Raw genomic sequence first — 24,020 nt, 5'->3', positions numbered from 1 at the left:
ATATTAATGTACTGCTCACATTCTTTATAGAAGAGTAATGTCCCCCCAAAAAAGTGAAATCAGACTGTGCAGTGTAGAAAGAACAGAATGCACAGTTTGAAGATTTAGTTGGAAAATAGCAGTAGGAAATAGCAAAACCTTTTCCCTCTGAATATTACTAAGAAAAACTTTTTTATAGGTAAAAAAGAAAATATTTTTTACCACATGTAGCGTCCATGGGCTGAAATAATAACACATCAGCACGTTATCTTCGTTGTAGTTGTGTCACGCTTTATTCGTCTCCGGGGCAGCAGAGGGCGCACGCTCATTAGCTCAGCGGTACTTTGGGGTGCGAGGAACGCGCTGGGCATTGTGGGTAGGGCACTTTCACGCCAGCCATATTGCTACATCGTCCTGGCTGAAGGAGAGAGGGGAGATGAAGGGGATTCGGGGAATAAGTCAGCTCTCGGTAAGGACTCTGCTAACGTTTCCTCTATATTTGTGTGTCGGGAGAGCTGTACGTCTGTTTCGGTCTTTGCGTGATTGTCTGACCGTGAAAAAATACGAGTCGTGTCCGGCCAAGGTGTGATGAAGAGCAGACGAGGAAGCAGTCAGCTGAAGCCTGTCATGACTCTTGTGCTTAACCAGCACTTAACCAACCAATAACGTTACATGAACACCTCATTTAATCTTCTGTTACTAAACCGAATCCAACCAGTTGAGGGTTTACAATACCGATAACTGAATGTACTCGACATTTAAAGGCGAGCTAGCGTCTTGTATACTTAATTTAGCATCTTTCCACAACTAATGTTGACGTTACCCTTAATATGCAGTTGTATTAACATTTGAGACTTGTGTTTGGTGTTGTATAACACCATCATAAACCAAAAGAACAATGGTAACAACACCAATCCCGTGGGGTTAAAAATCACACGATCCCAGCTCAACAACCAGAGCGCTTCATTATTATTATAAAAAAACAAAACAAAACATATTTATGTAGTCAGCTAGCACACAGAGGGCATTTGATATGCTGATTGAAAACTAATATAGATTTGAAAACATATAATTATTCACATTTGGTGTCTGAAAAGACCACAAGGTCCATTTTAGTAGCTGTTCTTGAGCTGTTGATCATACCTGCCCGCAGGTGTGTGTTGATTTCTCACCATCTTAAACCCTATAAGCTGGTTCAGGACCCTGAACAAGGTGTTTACATGCCACAGTCTCCTGGTTTCTATTGAGTGCTTCAGGCAATATATCCTGGTTCCTCAAAAGAAGGACATCTCATATGTCATGCCTCCTTCCTTTCTCCTCAAACGACCTTCGTTTCAGTCAGCAGGCCAACAACACATTAGTTGTAATTCCTCACATGTTCTCTGTTTTTGCAGACAAGGCTCTATGCGGCACAGGCTGCCCGTACGGCGGAGTTCACTGGGGCCGCCGAACATGTTAAGTTTCAGCCGCAGGATGCGCAGGTCAGTGGTTGTTGATGTGTCTTTCTTCTCCACAGAGACGCTTCCATGCGGCTGCCAGAACAGGCCAGTCCCTTTCACAGCCTCTGGCTGGCCTCAAGCTGTCTTCAGGGGCTGCCCACTCCTACCAGGATGTCCATGTATGTTGAGGAGTGATGAGGATGGCTGGATCCAGACAGTGTGGTTTTGGGTCTAAGAATGAGAGATTAGTTGGTTTCTCTATAGAAAAAGACACGTGTTGTTTCATGCTTTAGCCGTTTGTTGCTTCTCTTTACATTATGAGTAGGAAATGTCATCATCTAACTAAATGTGCAGATGATCTTAAATGACCCTTTAAAAGTCTAAAGTGAGGCTTTTCACCTTCTGTCCAGGTGACCAGACTGCCCAGTGGACTGGTGATCGCCTCCCTGGAGAATTATTCCCCAGCCTCCAAGATCGGAGTGTTTATCAAGGCTGGGTGTCGTTATGAGACCCCTGACAACCTGGGGGTCACCCACCTCCTCCGGCTGGCCTCCAACCTGGTATGATGACGCATACTCTATGTAATTTGAGTATTCGTGTGGTGGTTGTTTCTCCACTGGTTTTAATATAGTGCTATTCATATAGCCGTAAAGTACAAGAGTGAGAATGTTCCCAGTGTATATTTTCTAGGGTGAATATTTGCCTTTTAATTCAGCCTGTTGTTGACTCAGCATTTGTACTTTGCCAGACAACCAAAGGAGCTTCAGCTTTCAAGATATGCCGTGGTGTTGAGGCAGTGGGAGGCAGCCTGAGGTCAGTAACCTCCAAGAAAGGTCCCAACAAACCACCAAATACCAAGTTCTTTCATCAGTGTACTTATCTGGATATCTGCGTGTTTGTGTGTCTCTGCAGCGTGACTTCGTCCAGAGAGAACATGATCTACACCGTTGACTGCTTGAGAGATGACTTGTGAGTTTTTGAAGACTTTCAATGTTGTGATTACAACTACATGAGTCAGAAATAAACAGGGATTGTGATCTAAATGCCCCATGTTTGTAGTACCAAGATTATCACTTCTCTCTCTTTTAGACTAGAAAGGTAGCTATAAAACACTTGCGTCTTCACACAGAGCTGTGACTGAGGTCAGCTTGAAATATTGTCAGTCGCATGAGGCTTACAGCATAATGTGGCAGCAGCCTCTTACACCATGTTTTTGGGAAACAGTGAGTGTTTGGCACATAGGCATGTTCCCTGGCAAGGCGAATTATCCTGCAGGTGTGGTTGTGTTATACAAGATGATGGCTCTTGATATCACTAACACGTCTTTCTCCCTCTTCATCCTCTGTCTGCAGTGACACAGTGATGGAGTATTTGATCAACGTGACAACAGCCCCAGAGTTCCGGACGTGGGAAGTGTCAGACCTCACGCCCAGAGTGAAGTTGGACAAGGCCCTGGCTGCGCAGAGTGCTCAAATAGGTGGGCCTTTATTTCCCTCGCAATGCACGCACAGATGCACAGAGTATGAAAACAGAGCCAACAGAAGGTGCAGAAGTGTACAGTTTTTGCCCAATCACGGCAAAAATAAACTGCCTACCTCAGCTTTAAGTGACAAGAGTGGATGGCATTTTACAGGTGCACCAAATCTAATAACATCCGAGTATTTCAGTTCATGGTCAACCTCTTTCTGTCTTGTCCAGGTGTGATTGAAGGTCTGCATCATGCTGCCTACAAGAATGCTCTCTGTAACTCCCTGTACTGTCCAGACCACATGGTTGGCAACATCCAGTCTGAACACGTAAGTAGTTTTCCAGGGTTTATTCTTTAAGACTTACGTTATTAATACGCCCATTTAACCCCTCCTTGTAACGTTTCTGTCCTTCTCCAGTTGCACCAGTTTGTCCAGAACAATTTCACAAGTGCAAGAATGGCTCTTGTTGGTCTTGGTAAGGATTATTATATCTTTCAACATAATAATCTTATCATGATATCAGTATGTTTTAACTTGGTGTGTTTATATGGTACTATTAATGGAAATCAAAGTAACAGTACCCGGTGTTATCCTGACTGGACAAAAGATCATTAACTGTATGACGTTCGTCTTTCCTTCAGGTGTCGACCACACAGTGCTGAAACAAGTTGGGGAGCAGTTCCTTAACATCCGCAGTGGAGCAGGAACCACAGGAGCCAAGGCTCAGTATCGCGGAGGTGAGCTGAACTGACGGTGTAAAAAAATGTGAACTTGGGAGTTCTAGCTTTGATACTTCAACCCAGTAAAATGTAACACCCCGTACGCCTTCCTGTCTGCGCCCCCCCTCTGTCCAGGTGAGATCCGTCTGGCCAGCACCAGCAGTATGGTCCACGCTGCGGTGGTGAGCCAGTCAGCAACAGCAGGCACCAACGAGGCTCTGGCCTTCAGTGTCCTGCAGCACGTTCTTGGAGCTGGTCCACATGTCAAGAGGGGCTCAGGCACCTCCAGCAAACTGGTCCAGGGTGTTGGCAAGGCAACTGCTGACCCCTTTGATGTGAGTGATCATCAGTTCGTAATATAAATGTGTAAAACTGTACATACAAATATATGAATTCATAATTACAACAGTATCTGTGAAAACATTTTTCCATGTTTTTCTATACAGGTGAGTGCTTTCAATGCAAGCTACTCTGACTCTGGTCTGTTTGGGGTCTACACCATTTCCCAGGCTGCAGCCGCTGGTGATGTGAGTGTCTGCTAGTCATAGAAAGAGTCTATTCAACTAACTGAGTGTATTATTTGTCTTTTTTCCAAGATGGAACTGGAAAGGGTGAAGTGTCTTCATGTAATCTCCGTCCTCTTTCGTCTGTGCAGGTGATTAAGGCCGCTCTCGCCCAGGTGAAGGCTGTTGCTGATGGTGGACTCACAGCTGCTGACCTCACTCGGGCCAAGTAAGACAAACTGACAGTCAGAGATACAGCTCTGGTGTTGTATGGACATTTATCTGTCTGGCAGTTCTTAGTCATGAAACAGTTGCCACTTTGTGCCTGTTGGTGGTGCCATTCTTTGTTCTCTCACACCATCAAGACAAATCCTTTAACTGAACTGTACACAGTTTAAAAATTGGACTCATAAAAACGTCTCAGCTCATTTCTCCCCTCATACTTAACATTTAGAAGAAAATACATGAAGCTCAATGTTTCTGTCCTAGTTTGCACTGTTGTGGCTCATGAGGAGCTTGTCTTTGTTTTCTCTGCAGGGCCCAGCTGAAGGGGCAGTTCCTGATGTCTCTGGAGACTTCAGAGGGTATGCTGGAGGAAATGGGCACTCAGGCTCTGGCCAGCGGATCCTACTGCTCCCCTGAGCAAATCTCCAAAAACATCGACAATGTCACTTTGACCGATGTGGCCAACGTAAGACTTGTTGCTGTTGTTCAGATGATGAGATAGTGAGATAATGGTTTAAAGATTTGCTTCATTCATTGTGTGGAAAAATGTGTCTTGTAGGTGATAATAGTGTTCTTAACTTCCTCGCTATTCATTTCCAGGCTGCCAAGAAATTTGTGTCCGGGAAGAAGACTATGGCGTCCAGCGGCAACCTTATAAAAACCCCATTCGTGGATGAGATCTAGAGCCCTCCTCATCACCTCGTACTGTTTGCTTCCATACATTTTGACAAAAACAGAAAAGCCATCACCTCTTGAAATTCTGTTCTTCTGAGAACTAGAACACCACTGGGCATTTCTAGGTGTTTGAACAGTATGTTTTCAGGTGACGCTGCTCTGGCGCATCACAATGTCGTGCTCTACTCATCGGTCCACATTAACTGTATAGCTGATGTAAAATAATGAATAAATTCTATCTACCTTACACAGTTTGGAAGTATTTTGTTGTGATGTTCTATGTCTCGGAAAATAAAGAAATGTACGAGTTTCAGCTCAGTGGTTCATTCTTGACTGTGGGAAACCTGCAGAGCACAAAACAGTCCTAACTCAAGGTCTACCTACTGCCTTGTTTCGTAGCTTTTGACCAAATCAAGACTAAATAAGAAAGAACTGTCAGCAAGGGTGACACCTCCAAGAATAAGTGCTCAAAATCATGGAAAGTTTAAACATTACAGTATTGTTGCAATTAAGCAAAAAAATCTGTTGATACGAGATTTTGACTGCTGGAGTGTGGAGGTGTGATTTTTAAGCTGCAAACTAGGCTCAGAGTCGTTTAAATGCCCACTCTTTGCATAATTTATGGCGACGCAAAAAGTAACAGGAGTGGCGGCTATTTACGGGTGTTCTCGCGAGAGTTGTCCACTACAGACATGGAGCCGAGACCTGACTGAATTTCAGTTATCTTTGCTGGGAGAGGACAGCATCGCCTTGCAGAAAGCACACTTGGCTGTCCGCGCAGAATCTTTTATTTATTTATTTTTCATATTATATTCTGCTTGTGATTGTGGAGGTTTGGAGCTCCAGAAAAAAGCGCTTAGATGCGAGCATGGGCGGCGTTTTCCTTCTGAGAGCGTCCGGAGGAAAGGAAGAGGTTTCATATGAGGGGGGGCGAGAGAGACCAGGGGCTCCGTGCAGACTCAGGAAATAAGTGGACTGCTTGCATGAATCGGAGTTAATAAGCGATTAAAGCAAGCGATTTCTGCAAAGCCTTCACTCGCTTTCTGCAAATGTCACCGGGATGCACCCGGAGCTAAGTGATCCATGAGCCCGGGCAGCGATCCTCTCCTCCTGGGCTGGACACGGGCCAGCAGGTCGGGCCAGGCTCGGCTGCTGGAGGACCAATGAAAGGGAATAATTTGGGGAAACAGCCTGAGATCAAACACGATGTGCGGACGAGTCCCGGATCAAAGCGACCCCTTCACGACCACCGCGGGTTCCTTCACGCTGGCTGGGATGTTGGGACACGAGATACGGGTTTAGGTTAGTGACTCCTAAATGTCCCGCCTCCCCTCAGGTGAGACAGAGGTACAAAAACACTCTGACCTCCAGCCGTGCCCACCGACATGGATAAACTCACCGTGATTTCGGGATGTCTCTTCCTGGCTGCAGACATCTTCGCCATCGCCAGCATCGCCAACCCGGACTGGATCAGCACTGGAGACTCAGCTGGTAGGCTGCCGTTGGCACTTTGTCCTGAAAAAGTGGAGTTTTTTTTTTTTTTTTTTAATACTTATTAATGATTACTAATTGGAGATCACTTCATTGGGTATCACTGGGGAAATGAAAGTTTTAATGAAAGTCATCTGCCCATCACATTGGGTTTATGAGGCTTTGCAGGAAACAGAAAAAACACATCAAATCTGCCATAACTCAGTAAATATGATGTGAAAGTGTGCTCAGACTCCATAGTTCTCAGCAGGTTTCGTGATCATGGGTTATGTGAAAGCAGTGAAAGTATCCTGTGCAACACTATAAGAAAAGCAAAAATAAGAGAAAAGCAAAACAAAAAGCACTTCTTTGACCCTCTTGGACTGGAGAGAAACGTGACATTGTGGTGAATGAGAAAGGAATCAACAGCTGCAATCAGTGCACTTTAAAGGCCCAAAAAAAGTTTTCTCAAGCAGCTTTTTACTGTGAGTCATTACGTCCTGCATGAAAAACACAACTTTCAGCCAAGGTTTGAACACTTTTGCTTATTTTACAGGGAAGATTTCTGTATTGGTGAATGAATCTCTGATTTTTTTTAGTGGCTTTAAGTGGGCGGGCTCAGCTGTACATGCACCATTCAGGATGTTGCAGTGATTTAGCATCGCATTCCTTCGACATTGTCAGACTCATGAGGTGCAGCTAAACTCATACAGCAGAACCAGAGATATACCTCTGTTTATTCCACACACTCTTCTTCCTCTGCAAAACTTGCTTGGCACCTACATTACCCATAATGCAACTCAACCATGGATGGACAGAGAGTTTCCCATACAAAACATAGCTTTGATTGTGTCACATTTAGTCACGAATCATTTAATGTTGAGAATACTTGCATTTGAAATTATGTTTCCAGTGCCTTTAAATATATTTATTATGCACCACTAGGGACAAATGATCGTGTCTGAGAGCATAATCCTCATTTACAGCTCCTGATGACGCATGTTCTCCCACCAGTGTCGGCCACTGTTGCTCTGGATTAAATGAAATGGGCAGCTATCACCAACGTGACCACACGACATTCAATAATAATCATTTGTGGGAAGGAGGACCACTTCCACAGATTGAACAGAATGAAGGTGCTGATCACAGGTGTGGACTAAACCCCACAGAATCCAGTCAGCACTCAGTTATCACAGCATAATATTCAGATGCAAAGTCCAAAAGCTAAACATTGACTAAAACTGATGCAACAGACAAACAAACCACTACAGTATATGCACAGCTGCCCGAGGTTCTTGTCAGCCTCCATCCTAATGCTACAGTGGAGGAGAGATGAGCACCTAGCAGGCGCGCTGAGTGCTTATTACAGGATTTGATTTGTTGTAAAAAAAAAAACAAAAAACCAGTGGCTGTAGCTGCAGGTTGAGTAGATAACAAGCTGTTTTGGTTGCATAATTAAATGAGTAACCATGCACCAAATCTTTTTTTGTTTTCTCCACCGTCATCGGACAAAGTAGACTGAAGTTCAGAGCAGCTCACACTCACAGTGTTTAACCTTCCTATTAGTAAAGTGAGGTGTGAAATGACTGTACTTACTGTACTAAAAGGCTCTTGCTCCTGTTTAACTAGCCGAATAGTCATCACCTGAGGGCAGGAAGTGTTGTTTGGGAAGGAAGATGTGTGACTTTTAATTAGGCCTCCTGAGAGAGTAATGCTTTCCACCTGGAGAATGAAAGTTCCTCAGGCTCAGCGAGCACATGTTTTGTTTTGGCTATGAGCGCTTAGCGTAAACCTAGAAGTCAGAAACATTGCCCAGCTCTCATAACTCCATTTAGTTGGCTCTCTAGATTCTTTAAACACCCAGAAGGAAAAAAAAAACAGAATAAACTTCAACATTTCTCTTGACATCAGTAAGATGAAGCTCTCTGTGAATATGCACTTTGTCATCACGATCATTTAGACTCACTTCAGTTCATTACAGCTGCTGATGTTTTCACGAGCTGCTCTATCATTCCCGGAGCTTTGCCATCTACCACAAGATATGCACGCCTGTCAGTGTGTGTGTGTGTGTGTGTGTGAAACTGTGCACCAGCAGGATCACTTGGTTTGTTTGTGTGCTCAAGTCTTGTGTTGAGAGATCTGAAGCAGCAGGAGTGTGTCTGAGTTTACAAAGTGTTCACTAAGTACAGGTTAAGGCTGGCCACTTGTAAAACACACACACACACACACACACACACACACACACACACACACACTCGCTCACTGCTCACCAAGGCCATGGCAAACATCTGATGTCACAGCTGGCAGGCTCCCTCAGAGGTAAACAAATATAATCAGCTCCATGAGGTGCTCGGGACGGGAATCCCCCTCTCACCACCAGATACGACTGTGCGTCAGTTTTTCAGGAGCACATTCAGTGTGTGTTACGTTTAGTTAAAACTACATCTCGATTAGGACTGGCTTCATTTCTATTAACTGAACATATTTAGGGTGATGACGTCATGAAAAACCTCAATAGAAGCGTTGAGTGTAAATAAAATGGCATGCTGTGCAGTCCCTAATCAATGCCTTTCCAAAGATTGGATAATAATCAGAACATATTTCCAGACTCTTTTGGTAATTAAAGAGTAGCTGTCTGCTTTCTTCTTCCCCATGTTTACTCGTGGAGAGCATACTGCACACTCTGACCTGGCCTTTCGATCATTGGATCATTAGATGTCACAATCCAACCAGCGAAGTGCGAGATCAGCGCTTCCTGGTCCCTCATGGTGCCGAACCCCTGAGCTGCTCAGAGGCCAACAGACCAGACTCTGGATGACTGAGTGAATGTGTAACTTCACTGCAGCTGGGTTTAGAGCATCATTAGTGCTCAGTGAGCTCACTCTGGATAATTTGGGCTGGTCTTGATAAACCCAGTCTGTTAAACGATTCCTGGACACAATCGTCCATAACATCAGAGGAAAGTGTCAGTATGGCAGATCTTACCAGCTGTATTATTTATACTGTGGTCATTCCCTTTTTAATGCAGTAGTAACAGCTGAAGTACCCAGAACCAGAAAAACACCAGATGAAGGCATGTAAAAACTTTTTTAAACATGTCAAATAAAAAGACTTCTTTTACTTTTCCTTACTTTGTTCTTTTGCTTTTCGTTTTTATTGTTCCATCTTTTCAAATATTTTTCTCTTCATCATAGCAAAAACACACTTCGCTTGGACTCGGATGTTTTTTTTCTTTCCTTTTGGTATGCAGGGAAGTGAACGCATTATTTACCTTGTCCCCCATCCTGTGGGATGAAGGGATGTGCTGAGAGGGAACAGGATGTCCTGTGTATAGGGGGAATAGGTCAGCCTGCTGGAGGATGTGGTTCAGACCTGATGTTCCGTCCAGCCTGGTCCTGGTTATCGCCACCCAGCACTGAATGCACGATCAGGAGCTGTCGGAGCTGGATATAGGAGCGTTACATGGCATGAGTAAGATTAGATGTCTGTGCTGTGCATTTTTCTAAGATCTGCAGTTTTACTCATACATCTTTTACACATTATATAGTTTAAAAATACTAAACAGTTAAATGTAAATTGAGTGGCCTTAATGGCTTTAAGTAGCAGGTGCTTATACAAAAGCAGCTTATTCCATTTAATTTTCCTCTTAATTACAAGACATTTCAGTGCTTGCCTGTGTTTTTCCTGCACTCCTTGTTATATTGGTTACTTGTAATTTTGGCCTTGACAATTACGTTGATTCTACAGTCACTGGGTTTAAATTGCTCCGAATAAATCCATAAAATGTATAAAGCTTTCTTCTGCGTCTGCCAGGCAGGCACTAACTGCTCGCTGAAGATAATGAGTAAGAAAAAGAAGGGACACAAAAGAAAAAATGAAGGTGTGGGAGGATTTAATTTTGCATTAATGTGCTCTGTGTTGTGTGGAGGCTTCTGTGCGGTTCGACTGGATGCAGAGTTGAGCTGATGCGGTCTCTGCTGGACTCCAAATGTGTTTGTGCTGTATGCAGAAGCCCTTGTACCTGACATCACAGCGCCCAGCAGGCTTTGTGAGCCAGGAGGCCGTCAGATGATTCGCCGTGTGAGGAGGGACTCATTTATCTTGTTATTTCTGTCTCGGCTGTTAATCTCACAGTTTCTCTCCCTGCGATGCTTCAGTGGTCCGTGCCAGAAACCTGACCCCGTTTGATGTCATACATGAATCACTGGGGGTCACTGCCGCCGCTGGCACACCGCCCATCACAGTGTTTCCATACCAACAGGCTCCTCTGCCCCCCGGTTACTATGGGGGACTCCTGGGAGGTCCTCATGTCTCGCATGTGAACAGATGATTTCATATGATGCTGTGCATTAGACTGAGTTTGTTACATAAGGAAACAGGCTGCATATAATAGATTTAATGCACATTAGACTGTGCGGTGTTATGATTATTAACCACCTGACATTATGTTTTTCCCACTGAGCCCCCAATTATGTGTTATGTTTTGCGCTCTGCTGCTGTGGACTTCATGTAAATCTGACGCTGGCTGACGTGACAGGAAGAGGATTTATGCTGTTAGTCTGACGTGCTTTCACACAGCTGACCCTCTGACATTGTCACTTGTCTTTGCATCCCCCTCTGGCTCCATCCAGGCTCTCTGACTGTGGGTCTGGTCCGGCAGTGCCAGACCATCCACGGCCGGGACCGGTCCTGCATCCCCCCGCAGCTGCCCCCAGAGTGGATCACCACGCTGTTCTTCATCATCCTGGGCATCATCTCCCTCACCGTCACCTGTGGTCTGCTGGTGATGTCACGATGGCGCCGCGAGGCTGCCCGATATGCCCGATGGATCGCCTTCACAGGGAGTAGGTTCACTGTCACCTCTCATCCTCTTCTATTCATCGTTATCAATTCTGAAGTTGCAAAGTTGCTTTAATATCAGGCGAATCTTTCTTTCGACTGCAAAGTACCACAGAAACGAACTTAAGCTCGAGTCAAAACTGCCCTTTATAGCTAATAAAATGCCTGAAAGTAAGAGATGCTCTGTGAGAATCTCCTGTGAAATGAAGCTGACCTCATCTCCATGTCATTTTAGGAAAGCTTTTAGTCTGACAATTATGAACTTCTTGACAAAATGACTGCGGAGGAGCTCTAATTGATGTGCCGGTTTCTATTTTTACAGCAAAGAGACAGAGTTTGTCTGTCAGAGAGGATCAGGAGCTGTGCCTCGCTCAGCTCTAAATATAGAAAAATATGAAGCAGGTTCTCGATATTAAGAGGAGTTTTTAGTTCCAGAGATAGTTGTTCCACACACATTTTAATACCTGAACGCTACCTTAAAAGGTGGTAAAATTCCCCAGAAGGGTTTTGGGGTTGTCATGAAAAACCAGATGTTTTAATGTTGAAAGAGTTGAGTTGTCCAGAGCAGAGGCTTTTCAACCATTTTGACAGGTAGACCTCACAGCCAAGTGCCCCTTCATTGATGTTAACTATCTCCCCATTGTTTAGCAAACTATTTGAACTATTTATCCAATACTTTTAGCTAACATTTTGAACAAGTTATCTATTAGGATTAGCAAAGTATTTGAACCATTTATCCATTACTTTTCGCTAACAATTTTAGCTATTTATCTATTGCTCGTAGCTGTCTGTTCAATTTCATCAATTACTTTTAGCTAATCACCATTATCTGTTACTTTGAGCCATTCTTTTTAGCTAACTTGTTCAAACATTTATCCAATCCCTTATTTCACCACTCATCCACCAAAGTATCTTTCAACTGTTTATTCATTCTTTTAAAATAATTTTTTACAGTTTCTTCATGACTTCAGCTATTTCAACCATTTCTTACTGTTAGCTAACATGGCTACTGTTCATTCATTACTTTAAGCTAACTGCTCCAACGCATGCTTACACGTTTTTATGCCCTCTCCTGGTATTCGGGTATTGCAGCCGACTTGATGTTTGTACATATAGTTTGGGATTTAAATCATAATTTCTGTTTTTTCACATTTGTTGAGAGGCTACTTTCCTCACTTCCTGGCAGCTGCTGGAGAAGTACCTTCACTGGTCTAGAGGGGGTGCTAACGCTCTTCTGTTTGCCCTCTGTCACAGTGGTCCTGTTCTGTATGGCTGCCCTCATATTCCCAATCGGCTTCTACATCAACGAGGTTGGAGGCCAGCCATATAAGCTCCCCAACAACACAGTGGTGGGCTCCTCCTACGTGCTCTTTGTTCTGTCCATATTCTTCACCATAGTGGGACTGCTGTTTGCTGGGAAGGTGTGCTTGCCCGGCTGACATACCCTCCTCCTCTTTTATATTTTTGGAGAAACACCGCCTGCTGGAAGTGTCATCGGAGTAGAGCAAAACTAAGAAGCACCTGTTTGTGTTTTCCTTTGGATGAACTGTCACGGTGCTCGTAACGGGAGCGGAAACCATCGTGTTCCATCCGTCCATCTGTTTAGTCAGCCACTGAGGAGGAGCAGGGAGCTCTGAAACAGTCCTCATCATCGTCAACTATCCTGAACTATGAGTGCGAAGTGATGAACACACAGCAGAATATTAAAAACATGAATGGATAAATAATAATCAGGACTTTCAATAAAACTCTGCGTATTATCTGTCATCTTAAGATTCGATGACAGATAACTTTCTCATCCCTGATTCTGGCCAAAGCACCAAATAACGGCCGCTTACCTCCAATATGATGGCGCATCTTCCCTGACCACATGGAACAATCTGTAATATATACAATGAAGTTTCACTTCCTTGGCACATTTTATTTATTTGTTTAATTGTTCACTTTGGGTTTTTTTTTTGTGTAAAGGTATTTTTTATTAAAAAGCCTAATGTATCCTAGAGTTTCCCTGCCGTTTATATATTGTGGTGGATCACTTTGCCTTAATGAGCTTTTAACCTTAAAACAACACATCATTGCTGATTTCATGGAATCAATTCAAAAATCCTGGATACATGAAATGATTTAGCATGAAAGTGTTCAAACTAGAATGTAAAAGAAATGAGCAGCATGTGTCCAAAATGACTGGCACTGGTCGACATTCAAAAGCTTGTCAGTCGAACTCTTCTCTATGTCATTATGGGGGTGAGTAAGTTACAGCTTTGATATTTTTAGTGATGTATTGAATGTATTATTCACCTTTTGGAGCATTTCCTGTTGTTTAAACACTGTATGAAGAAATAACTGAGTCTATGGCTAATTTGTTTTATACATTTGGGACGATGATGCCAACTTAATTTCTGTGTAGATGAACAGGCAGCCAGTCTGTGTCACTTTCTAGAAGCACTGTGATGTTCTTAGATGAGCATGGAGGATCTTATCTCATTAAAAATTACTCATTGCAACAACGATTGTCTCATTAGTTTGTTTGAACAATTTCTGTTGGAAGACCACATTACGGTGAGAGAAGGCAAGAGGCAGACATGTGGACGAGAGCAGCAGTTAAGAGGCTCAGATTGTGTTCACCACACAAAAAAGGGCCATTTTTTCTTTATTTAAAGTGACTGTATATTAGAAAACCATCATGGAGCCTCTGTTCTGTGAAAACCTCTTCAGCTGAAGGATTACATGGTTTTCCTCTGGGTTGAAAACATTCTCTGACTTCTTGGGCTCTTGAAATGTTTCCACTTAATAAAGTCAAATATGTCAAGGTTCGAGCTAAAAGACGAAGAAGTGTGGCGTGCTTTTTTGTTAAAACTTGACATTTTGGATCATTAGCCAAAATGAATCTTGCTTTTGTCTTAAATGTTTATCTGCAGTCAAGCAGAGCTTGTTTAGAGCACAATCTCACACCCACTTTTCATCCTTTGGATGTTTAGGTTGCCATAGGAACGTTTTAGAAAAATATTTGGTGGTGTGTGTGTGTGTGTGTGTTTTTCTGAAAAGATCCATTGAGGTATGGATGACAGCAGCAGGAAACCAGCCGTGTGTTAAAGGTCACGTCCCACCTCTGCCCACAACTGCTGCCAAAAGCCAAGTATACAAACTGCCTTTGACCTTCGAGCCAAACCTCCTCTGCATTAGTGCTGCAAATTTAAGCTCCAAGAAAAATGTTGTCTAAGTGTATCGACTTTCTCCTTTGTCGGGGGCCAAATGTTGCCATCTTCAGGGCAACAAACAAAGAAAGACTTTGATTCTGGTGCCACTATATGATGTGTAGCTTCTTTCTCTCTCCTCCATGGAAAAAAAAAGCAAAACTGGCATCTTTGAGAGAAGTATTTTATAATATTAGCAGATGAAATTCTTTTGAGGCATCAGATCAGATACATGCAAAAACAATCAGTTCCAGAAATAATATTTTTAAAGCCCATGTGAGAATTTGACCTGCTCAGGCCTAATCACACGTCATGGTATGAGCGTGTCAGCCACACATATAAGGAGCAAGAACGTAGCTCATAAACAGCGAAACAGAACATAGTGTGATTGCTGCATGTAAGTAATGTTTTATCAGCATGTTATATGAACCGTATGGTAACTTTTACCAAGAGAACACTGTGAAACTGACGGTTGTGGAGTAGTTGGGAATTGAAGTAATGATCTCATCATTTTATTCTCCAAATGAATTCAAAATACAGACAATAAATCACTGCAGTAGTGTAACATTTTAAAAGCTGCAGTCACGTGGAACAAACACATTTTCAATAGAAAAATATATACATGTTCTAACACTGTGAGCACTCAAAAAACGACAAACACATCGAATGAATCTGCATGATTAGAATACAGGCGATGTTTATGTGAAATGCTGATTTAAAATGCATCAGTTTAGTTTGCACACACTCAGTATGACACGCAGCACTGACAGAGCCACCGGACCATGAGCAGCCACTTCAACTCTCACCACAAGAGGGCGTGATTGGTCAAATTTAACTCAGAGTAGTCCCCCGCTGCACTTACTGTAAATCACCAGAATATCAATGTCCAATCTGAGGCAAAAATAGTCCAAAACATCTTTCGTTCAACCTTTGTATTTTGTCAAAGCCTTAGTACTGTCCAGCTATTGACAGGTGGAACCACATAGCTGCAACACTACAGTTCAATGCCCGTCCTTAATTTTGTCGAGACCACTGTGGACGTTTCTGTCAGGTCATGGTGGGACTGCTGTGCTGCAGCTTGGCCATTCGGGCAGCTACGAGCAGCAGAATGCCTGTGAGGAGCTCCATGCCGTAGGAGAGCCAGGCCAGACCCAGAGACCAGCCGAAGGAGGTCCGAACATAGGCCAGACCCTCCAGCCCCACCCGCCTCTCCGTCTCAACCAGTGCCTGGTGCGAGTAGATGATGTAGAGGCTCACACCACACAGGGTCAGCAGGCCTGAGGAGAGATGGATATCACACACATACTCAGAAAAAAGTAGTAGTATTCATTGACATTTGTAAAATTCATGGACAGAAAACTGGCTTAAAACAAGCCCCACGAGGGGGAGGCCTTGATAGGGGTTCTTCATCCAAGTGGGTTCCCCGGGATGTAGGGTGGAAGTGAGTACTATGAATGCCCCGTGTTCATTTAAGTCAACAGTTTATATAAACTGTATTTGTCTCTAGGCACTAACGCTTAAGACTTCTTCAGGCAATGCACACGTTATTATAAAGCGGAAATTTGTACCAGCCAGAGCTCCGTTCTGAGAGCTCAATAAAACCTGAGAACACCATCAAGCCATTAACCAGCCAAAATCTCACTTTGTGAGAGACAGGAAATACACTGACGCATGTGTCGCCTGCTTACACAACACCCTAGTCACCAGAGACGAGACTGGGACATAAACGAAGCCACCATCCCCACAAGTTTCATCGTGTTGCTATTGGAAACCCTTTTCATTTTGATGGCTTGCTACTGGTTTTAAGGGGATGCAAGTGGAGTGCAGCGGCTACCCAGGGTGGGACTAACAGTCCCTTTATTACGATTACACCCTGAGGGGCTACGAACTCACCAAATGATGAGGAGTCTGCATCTGATTCTCATGCAGTTCACTGGGAAGAGCAGAGAGGCAGAGAAACAGAGAGACAGACGGGAAACCACAGAAAGAACTACTACTACGACGACTACTACAACTACTACTACTACTATTACTACTATTACTACTACTATTTTGAGTGAGCTCTCTTAACAACTGGATGAAATTGCCATGAAATTTGGTGCAGACATTAACGTTCCCCATGGGACAAGTACCTTTATTGACTTCCCTGACTCCTCATCTATCAACGCCATTAGGTCAACATTTCAATGTGTCCTGTACTTTGGTTTAATGATCAATATCTGCAGAAGTAATGTAATTTATGTTTAGTACTAATAAGCAAATGTTACCACAGTAACGTTAGACAACATGGTAAAAATCCCCTGCTAAACCGAACAAAGTTAGCATGCTGACATTAGCATTTAGCTCGTATCTTCACCATAATCACTTAGCGTTACTACAAAAACTGCCACTACAGTTGATACTTCAACTCACAGTATGCAGTTTTTACCACTCGTTCACCGCAGTGACAACACCGGCGATAATGACAATAATGTGCATGGTCGATAACACAGTATTAAAAACATCACATGCACTTCCGCTCTTTGTTACAAGTGTGCATTGGTTTTCGACATGGAAGCGCTTAATAAGTATTCTCATTTCAGAGGAAACCTGAAACTACGCTGAAAATGAAGTACACAGGAAGCACTGCAGCGACCCTGCAGGGAGCTCAGACAAATACTCATTAGGCTGCTTAATGGCTGGTGAGGAAAGCAGATGCAACATTAGAGGGAAGACAGAACAAAGCAATTAACACAGAATTCTAATTAATTAATCAATATTCCATATACATACATATACCGCACACACGCCCCAATGAGCGGAAATCAAACAGAAAAAGAATTTTAAGATCAGCAGAGGGCTGAACAACAAGAATTTGGAGGACAACAAAGACACCAAAAAAAAAAAAAAAAAGAGAGATGCCGGGCTTGGCCAGACTCAGGCAGTCAACAAGTTCACAAGACAAGCCCAATCTAATTCAAGCCTTTATGCCATTCCACACATTGCCATGTGCTGCTTATTAAAGTGAGACTATAAAGAGTCTTTCTCAGTAAGTGTTTGTGCACAACAAGGTCCTCTTTATTGAGGTCATATGGCGTCGGCGGGAGAGCGTCCAACAGGGAGGAGCTCCTCCAGAACCTTAGGAGCTTTTGTTGATGTGCACATGAATAACATGATTACTGTAAATACCCTGATTAACATAACATCTTTAACACGGTAAACGGTAATCTAACTCTCCCAATAACCCAAATTGACATGATTCGTTTGATGTGGAGTCAAATAATTATCAAGGTGTCAGGTGTGTGGTAGGAAGCAGGTCATCTATAAACACATACAGCTGCAGGTCATTTAAGTTGGGACTGAACACAATTTATATTTTTGGATGAATATATTATATGTTTTAAAAAGATATATAGAGATTCCAAAGTAATTATAGTACAAAGATAATTTTTTATCATTTAATGTGTAATTTTGCCATATTGTGACGTGCATCAATGTCATATATTGCAATAATGATTTTAACCACATCTCCAACTGCTGTCTTTGATATACAACTTCTCAAGGACAAACAGCATATCCCTCATCTGTTTACCTCTGGTGCTTAGATTTCACATCCGACATTTAGAATTTGTTTGTGGTCTACATTAACCAGCAACTTGATGCCCCAGCGTGTGCAGTTTTGAGGAGGCCTTAACAAGTTTTATCCTCAACTGTCCCGCACAAACAATGTGAAATTGAAGACAGTATGAGAGGAAATAAAGAGCGTTAGAGGTGCAACTTTAGGATGCAGTTTTTTCCTACCTGGCAGATTTACTGCACTGTTGTTCCTCCCCACAGACCAATAAAAGCCCTCGCAGACCATCCCACAGAGTCCAGGAAGAAGCACGTCTGATGCAACAGAAGCAAGAGCAGCTACACACAGACAGCAAAACACACACACACAAACACACACACACACACACACACACACACACACACACACATCTGCCCGTTCATGCGTACTTAACCAATATGGCCAAATCAAACAGCCAATCAGGCTTGGCCGGTAATAAACCAGCCCTGTTGGCCACAGGAGGTCCATAACTATAACTGAGGTCAGTTTCAGCCCTGCACATAAAGTGCTTCTGTCTCGTCAGATTAACCACATGGACGTGCTTTACTGCCACGCTCCAGCTGTGCATATTCCACCCAACCCTCCTCAGCTTTCAAGTATTTCCAACTTTCTTCTCATACCATCAGCGCATTAAATGTTGTATGAAATTTTTAATGCAGAGGGAGTCATTTTCCACTCAGAGCATGTGGGGAAAATTCTGTTTACAATGCAAAAAGGATGAGGTGGAGTGCTCACTTCTGAGGTATCCGGTTCCTCACCGCACACACAGCCATTTGAGTGAAATGACGCTCGACAGCAAGAGGTGGGACAATCGACTGTTCTCTCCTTTATGCCACCAACTAATGGCTCCTGCTTTATTTAACGCTGAGCTAAATGATCCAAAGCATAATTGCGTTGATGCGTACTTCTACCTCTCACACTTAGTGTGATATATTCTGTCATTTCTATTAACACCATCTCTCCATCTTGATGGCAATAATGTGTAATTTCAATGTTTCAACCACCATTGAATCTTAAATGTGATGAAAGAGGCAGCGTCGCCTGGACAGACAATGCATGTGCTGAAGTTGTGAGACTGCGCTGTCACATGTTGCGTAAATGGGGCCTCCACACAATTTTCCTGCTCTTTGAAGCATTGCCATTAATAACACACTCGCAGCACTGATTCATCTTGGTGCGTGAGTGCCATTGAACATTGTGATTTTTCTGTCAATGGCTCGGTCTTGAATGGCTGCTAAAATATCTCAGTGGATGCACACACGCACAGAAAATTCCCTCTTACATTTCCTGATGTCGCCTACAAGCACACCCTGAGGGTGAAACAGCCCCACTCCAGGACCTGACCTTACCTGGAGTGGTACCTTACCTCAGTTAAGAAACAGCAAGAGCACACCTATGTGGATGAACTGAACCTCAACTTACTGCAGATGAAGAAGTAGGAGGCCGTGCCGGTGAGGAGGACAGGGCTCCGAGCCAGGGAGCTGACCAATCCGCAGATCCCACCCAGCAGCAACAGGACCAGGCTGAGGGGAAGCAACACCACTATTGCACTGTGCATGTCTTGTATAAACACACACACACACACACAGACACACAGAAACACAGACACAGACACACACACGAGCAGATGGATTATGGAGCATCTGTGGTGTTATGGCTGTCTTGACAGTGGAAACTTCATTAGCAGAGTATGTGTTATGATGAGCTCAGGCTTTCATAAAAGCTGGACTCACTCAGCATTTGCAGCTCGGTCTCAGTGTATCTGGAGAAGTCAGCTTTGAAAGAGTCAATAGAGTCTGTTTGCGTCTTCCCACCTGGATATTACAATGAAAAACGATGGAAAACATCCAGGTTATATTAAAACAGCATGACTGAGTGCTTAGATTGCTCTGAAATCTCAATAATAACGAGAGCAATTTATGAAAAAGGAGCCCACCTTCGTTGATGCTCCACAGACCAGAGTGGGAGCTCATGTTCTCAAAGTCGCTCATGTTCATAGGGTTCGTCTCTATGATGTACCAGTACTCGGTTCCGAGGGAAGTCGCCAGAAAAGCGAAGCTGAGGATGCCGCAGATGCCGGCTGCGATCACCAGACCGCCAAAGGTTACCTTCATCCTGCACAGGTGAGGGCTTTACCTCGTGCGCGACGCGGACTTCTCTATTGTTTATCCAGTCTTTCAAAGGCTGACGCGCTCATTACGGGATGCGAAAAGAACAAAAAAAAAGCCCAATGCTATGGAGGTGAGGTTATCCAACAGCTTTCTAAAGCGAGATGAAGACGATCTGACTGAGCAGCAGCAGCAGCGTGGAGCTGGGAGGGTTTTATTCAGGAGGCGCACGCGTTAACGCACGGAGAGGAGGGGGACGACAATGAGGGAATATGGGAAGTCAGCTGCGCTGCAACTGAGTGAAATAAGACGGAATTTCCCATCAGTGTAGACCCCCCCCCCCCCCCCAACAAACAAACAAACAAACAAACAAACAAACAGGGTAAGCAAAAAGAGCAAGTTTAATGAATAAAAACAATCATATGAAAGCAGAAGACATTAAAGGTGACAGACAGTGTTACAAACAAGTCATGAAGGGAATATGGAAATGAGTTCAGGGAGACTCCAGTCAGTTGCTTTCCAGCCACAGTCACTCTCTCGTGCACCGCCCATCTCATTCATCAGCATCTATTCTGGTGTCACTCTTCACCCATAGCTGTCTTGATGATATCCGCTCTCCTCAATTTGGCCGCCTCCTCAAACTTGGTGATGGCCTCCTTACAGGATTTGTTCTGAGTGAAGGAAATGAAATCTGCGTGAGAAGTGACGCCAAGGTCCCTTGTTCTCACAGGAACTTACTAACAGTGCGTTGGTCTTAAGAGATAGTATAATAGAGCTGATATAAGGGAGCAGACTGGAAAAACATGTTGGCAGTTAACAGAGTTTTATCGGACTTTCTATTAATTCATGAGATTATGCATTATGGGAGTCATTTGAGAGTAATGGAGTCCCCTGAAGAACGTACAATGATGGACTTGTGCCTCTCCCTCTGTAGTTTGAAGAATTCCTCCACTGTCAGCTCGTCTACTTTCTTCTTCAGAGTGATGAAGTGGCAGGACGGTGAATGGGATTTGTGCTCCTTTCTGGTCACAAAACGAAAGAATGATTAGGAGGAGGCGAACAGTCTGGTTTCCAATACAAGTCTGCAAACTGTGGAGGAAACGGCCAGTAAAAACTAACGCTGAATAACACACACTGTACGTCAAAGTTCAATAACAATGACAACAGTAACTTGAACTGTGTTGTTAAACAGCCGTGAATATAAAACAAATGTTTCCAGAGATGCAGAGAGCTCAGATAGCTTGAAGTGCGTCAGTGGCAAACACCAAGGAGGAAAGTCTTGTGAATTATAACAACATAAGTGGAAAATTTCACTGAAATGGCAGAGTGGTCACAAGCAACCTCTCAAACAAACCAAGTAAGAGACACTAAAAAAATGACATTTGAACTACGGCCTCAAAAATGAATGTCAACAGTTAACAGCTCTTGGTCTGTATATAAAAATATGTTTTCTATTTAATTGCAGAGTGCTTGGTTCATTTTATCACCGGTTGTATCATCAGATCTCCCACACAGCCCCTGGGGTCAAGAAACCCACCTCAAACTGTGTCGATGTGAATCATTCTGTGCTGATCTTCACACATAATTGGCCAGCCAGTCACAAAGTTTTTAAGGCACTCTGCTGGTTTTTACACAGTAAAGATCAGTTTATTAGTCATGTGGAGCACCACTCTTATCAGACTTCTGATCACTCCTGAAGAAGACAAGCATGATGATGTCTTGGGGATTAAACATTTTGAACAGAAGGTCTGTGTTGCAAAGATGGAGTTTGAAAGACGTGTCTGTGAAAAAAAGAAGAAGCTGCTACTCAGTTGCATGAAGGGCATAAGGCATCCAGTGTTTTTGGAGCTTGATCCATCTTAAGAGAAATAAAATCAAGATATCTTTGCCTCTGCTCCCTGGAACTTGACCATTCTTGGTTAAACCTGTCTCTTGAGCCCCCTAACTTTAAGTGCAGCACTAAATTAATGGAGTGCTCCTTATATGCATTGACAGATAAGATATTTTACTTCACAACCTACTTTATTACTTTGCTTTTATAATTCTGCTGTTATTGCTTTTTGTTAGCTATTTCTCTTTTTACCCTGCTGAAACAATATTACATTTGTTGCTATACCAACCTAACTCTTTTGAGAATTAGTCTAATTAAAAAAATAAAATGAACTTAAATTGACTCAGAAATGAAGCTGTGCAGAATCTCCCATCCCTTTTTTGGGGGGGATTTCTGACCCATGAGCCAAGTAATGTGGTTATCTTACTCTGGGTCATCCTCCGGCTCCCAGCCCTCCAGCTCTTTGAGGCAGAAGAAACACATGGCGATGTCTGGGCTGTTCTCTGAAGGGGTGTGAATGAAGCCAGCTTTGGCCATCTGGAGAAAAAACACGAACAGAATCGACATCTTTTTTAAAAAGCTGTATTTAAGGGAACACAGTACCTATAGGTATCAGAGGGGCCAGCTCAATAATAGAACAGAAAGCATTAAGAGAAAGCTAAAAACTTCTCTCTTCACCTTAGCCTTTGACTCGCTGTGACTTTAATGATTCAGGCCTGAAGCTCTTGTTTGTGCTCTGACTACTGCACTTCTTTTAAAATGTATTTTAGTTGATTTTATGCATTCTATGTACTCTAACTCAACTACATTACATTATTATTATTGTCCAGTGGTTTTAGTTTCCTATGAGTCATTCCACAGAACACTGATTAGACTATTTTGATGATCGACAAACATTATTGTCATTTTCAAGCATATATATAAAAATAAATACATTCTGCAGTTCCAAGCTTTTCAAACATGAAAAATTGTTGATTTTCCCTGTTTTATATCTCTGTAAATTGGATACCTTTGAGGTTTGGACTGTCAGGCAAAATTGGATGATAGCGACTGACATTTTATAGACAAAATAACTGAGGGAGAAAATAATCATCAAATCAAACAATAACGGACACAATGGCTAAATGCAGCCCTAAAGTAGCAGTTGTTGGTTGTTTCAGCCTTTCAAATGTGAGGATTTGCGGATCTTTCCTGTTCTTGATCATCACAAACTGAGTATCTTTGGGAAGAGGGACTGAGACAACACAACGCACTGAAGACGTCTGCCAATTTCTCCATTTTCTGAAAATTTACAGCGTAAACGGTGAATTGTTAATCAATAAACAGATATTAGTCGCAGTCTTAAATGAACTAGAACCAATGACACTCAGGTAACGTTATTCCTTCCAAATAGCCTCTAAACTTTAACCATATCTAACCATAGCCTTGTTTCGTTAATTGATCTCAAATAAGAGCATCAGTTATTGTACGAGCAGCAACACGTTTAATGCTACGTTAGACACCAAGCTAGCATTACAAATGTCACTGTAAACGTTTCAGATTCAAAGCTTTCACTGCGAGACGCCAAGCTAAGCTCTGTAACAGAGGTAATCTAAAGTAAAAGAATTGAACTAGCTGGAGTGATTATCCTCTATCGCTAACCCTACAGTTGAACCTTTGGTAAGATTTCAGCGTATTTCGTTCGAATATCAGCACTTTTCTGGTATTAGAGCTAACTGTTGTTGTGCTAACGGTGGCAAATTGTAAAAACTCAACCATTTTCCACGTTCACTCACGTTCTCCGGTGTACACGAACAGCCTTCGTCGAAAGGCCACCCCTCGAAAGTTTTCAATCTGTTATCATAAAAGTACATTTTGATATCTTCTTCGTTAAAGGGATCCATTGTATCTAGCTTTAAAAACAAGTCAATAACTTTAGCCTAAACCAGCGCGTAGCCACTACCTAAAGCTGTAAGCTAGTGTGTTTTCAAATTTCGG

The 24,020-nt window shown here is 43.0% G+C and overlaps 4 protein-coding genes across 8 annotated transcripts; 2 read left to right on the top strand and 2 right to left on the bottom strand.

The window, feature by feature from the left end:
- Nucleotides 1–363: 363 nt before the first annotated feature.
- uqcrc2b (ubiquinol-cytochrome c reductase core protein 2b) lies at nt 364–5,322 on the top strand. 3 transcript variants are annotated; one of them, XM_076760492.1, is made up of 14 exons: nt 364–448; nt 1,374–1,460; nt 1,829–1,978; nt 2,167–2,231; nt 2,331–2,387; nt 2,771–2,895; nt 3,117–3,214; nt 3,305–3,362; nt 3,529–3,624; nt 3,742–3,941; nt 4,053–4,133; nt 4,262–4,338; nt 4,647–4,800; nt 4,935–5,322. In XM_076760492.1, exons 1-14 carry the CDS (start codon nt 416–418, stop codon nt 5,016–5,018), a joined length of 1,365 nt encoding a protein of 454 aa, XP_076616607.1. In that variant the 5' UTR covers nt 364–415; the 3' UTR covers nt 5,019–5,322. The 3 variants fall into 3 exon arrangements, with proteins under 3 accessions (XP_076616607.1, XP_076616605.1, XP_076616606.1); XM_076760490.1 differs by lacking the exon at nt 1,374–1,460 and adding an exon at nt 1,496–1,597 and having other exon boundaries at nt 366–448; XM_076760491.1 differs by having other exon boundaries at nt 383–448; nt 1,374–1,597.
- Nucleotides 5,323–5,688: 366 nt separating this feature from the next.
- Nucleotides 5,689–14,248, top strand: LOC143339444 (uncharacterized protein C16orf52 homolog B-like). 3 transcript variants are annotated; one of them, XM_076760675.1, is made up of 3 exons: nt 5,689–6,500; nt 11,111–11,323; nt 12,573–14,245. In XM_076760675.1, exons 1-3 carry the CDS (start codon nt 6,395–6,397, stop codon nt 12,755–12,757), a joined length of 504 nt encoding a protein of 167 aa, XP_076616790.1. In that variant the 5' UTR covers nt 5,689–6,394; the 3' UTR covers nt 12,758–14,245. The 3 variants fall into 3 exon arrangements, with proteins under 3 accessions (XP_076616790.1, XP_076616789.1, XP_076616791.1); XM_076760674.1 differs by having other exon boundaries at nt 5,703–6,311; nt 12,573–14,248; XM_076760676.1 differs by lacking the exon at nt 5,689–6,500 and adding an exon at nt 9,421–9,950 and having other exon boundaries at nt 12,573–14,247.
- A 488-nt stretch (nt 14,249–14,736) lies between these two features.
- tmem235b (transmembrane protein 235b) lies at nt 14,737–20,389 on the bottom strand. The gene is made up of 4 exons (XM_076760673.1): nt 20,041–20,389; nt 19,838–19,918; nt 19,527–19,664; nt 14,737–15,789 (listed from the first exon to the last, which is right to left on the bottom strand). Exons 1-4 carry the CDS (start codon nt 20,216–20,218, stop codon nt 15,560–15,562), a joined length of 627 nt encoding a protein of 208 aa, XP_076616788.1. The 5' UTR covers nt 20,219–20,389; the 3' UTR covers nt 14,737–15,559.
- Nucleotides 20,390–20,680: 291 nt separating this feature from the next.
- On the bottom strand, nt 20,681–23,985 carry birc5a (baculoviral IAP repeat containing 5a). Its single transcript, XM_076760594.1, has 4 exons — nt 23,819–23,985; nt 22,471–22,580; nt 21,117–21,234; nt 20,681–20,883 (listed from the first exon to the last, which is right to left on the bottom strand). The coding sequence occupies exons 1-4, from the start codon at nt 23,924–23,926 to the stop codon at nt 20,791–20,793; spliced, it is 429 nt and encodes a 142-aa protein (XP_076616709.1). The 5' UTR covers nt 23,927–23,985; the 3' UTR covers nt 20,681–20,790.
- Between the last annotated feature and the right edge of the window lie 35 nt (nt 23,986–24,020).

This window comes from Chaetodon auriga, chromosome 20 (assembly GCF_051107435.1).
Source record: "Chaetodon auriga isolate fChaAug3 chromosome 20, fChaAug3.hap1, whole genome shotgun sequence".
NCBI classification, from domain to species: Eukaryota; Metazoa; Chordata; class Actinopteri; order Chaetodontiformes; family Chaetodontidae; genus Chaetodon; species Chaetodon auriga.
This window is presented reverse-complemented; position numbering and strand designations above follow the sequence as displayed.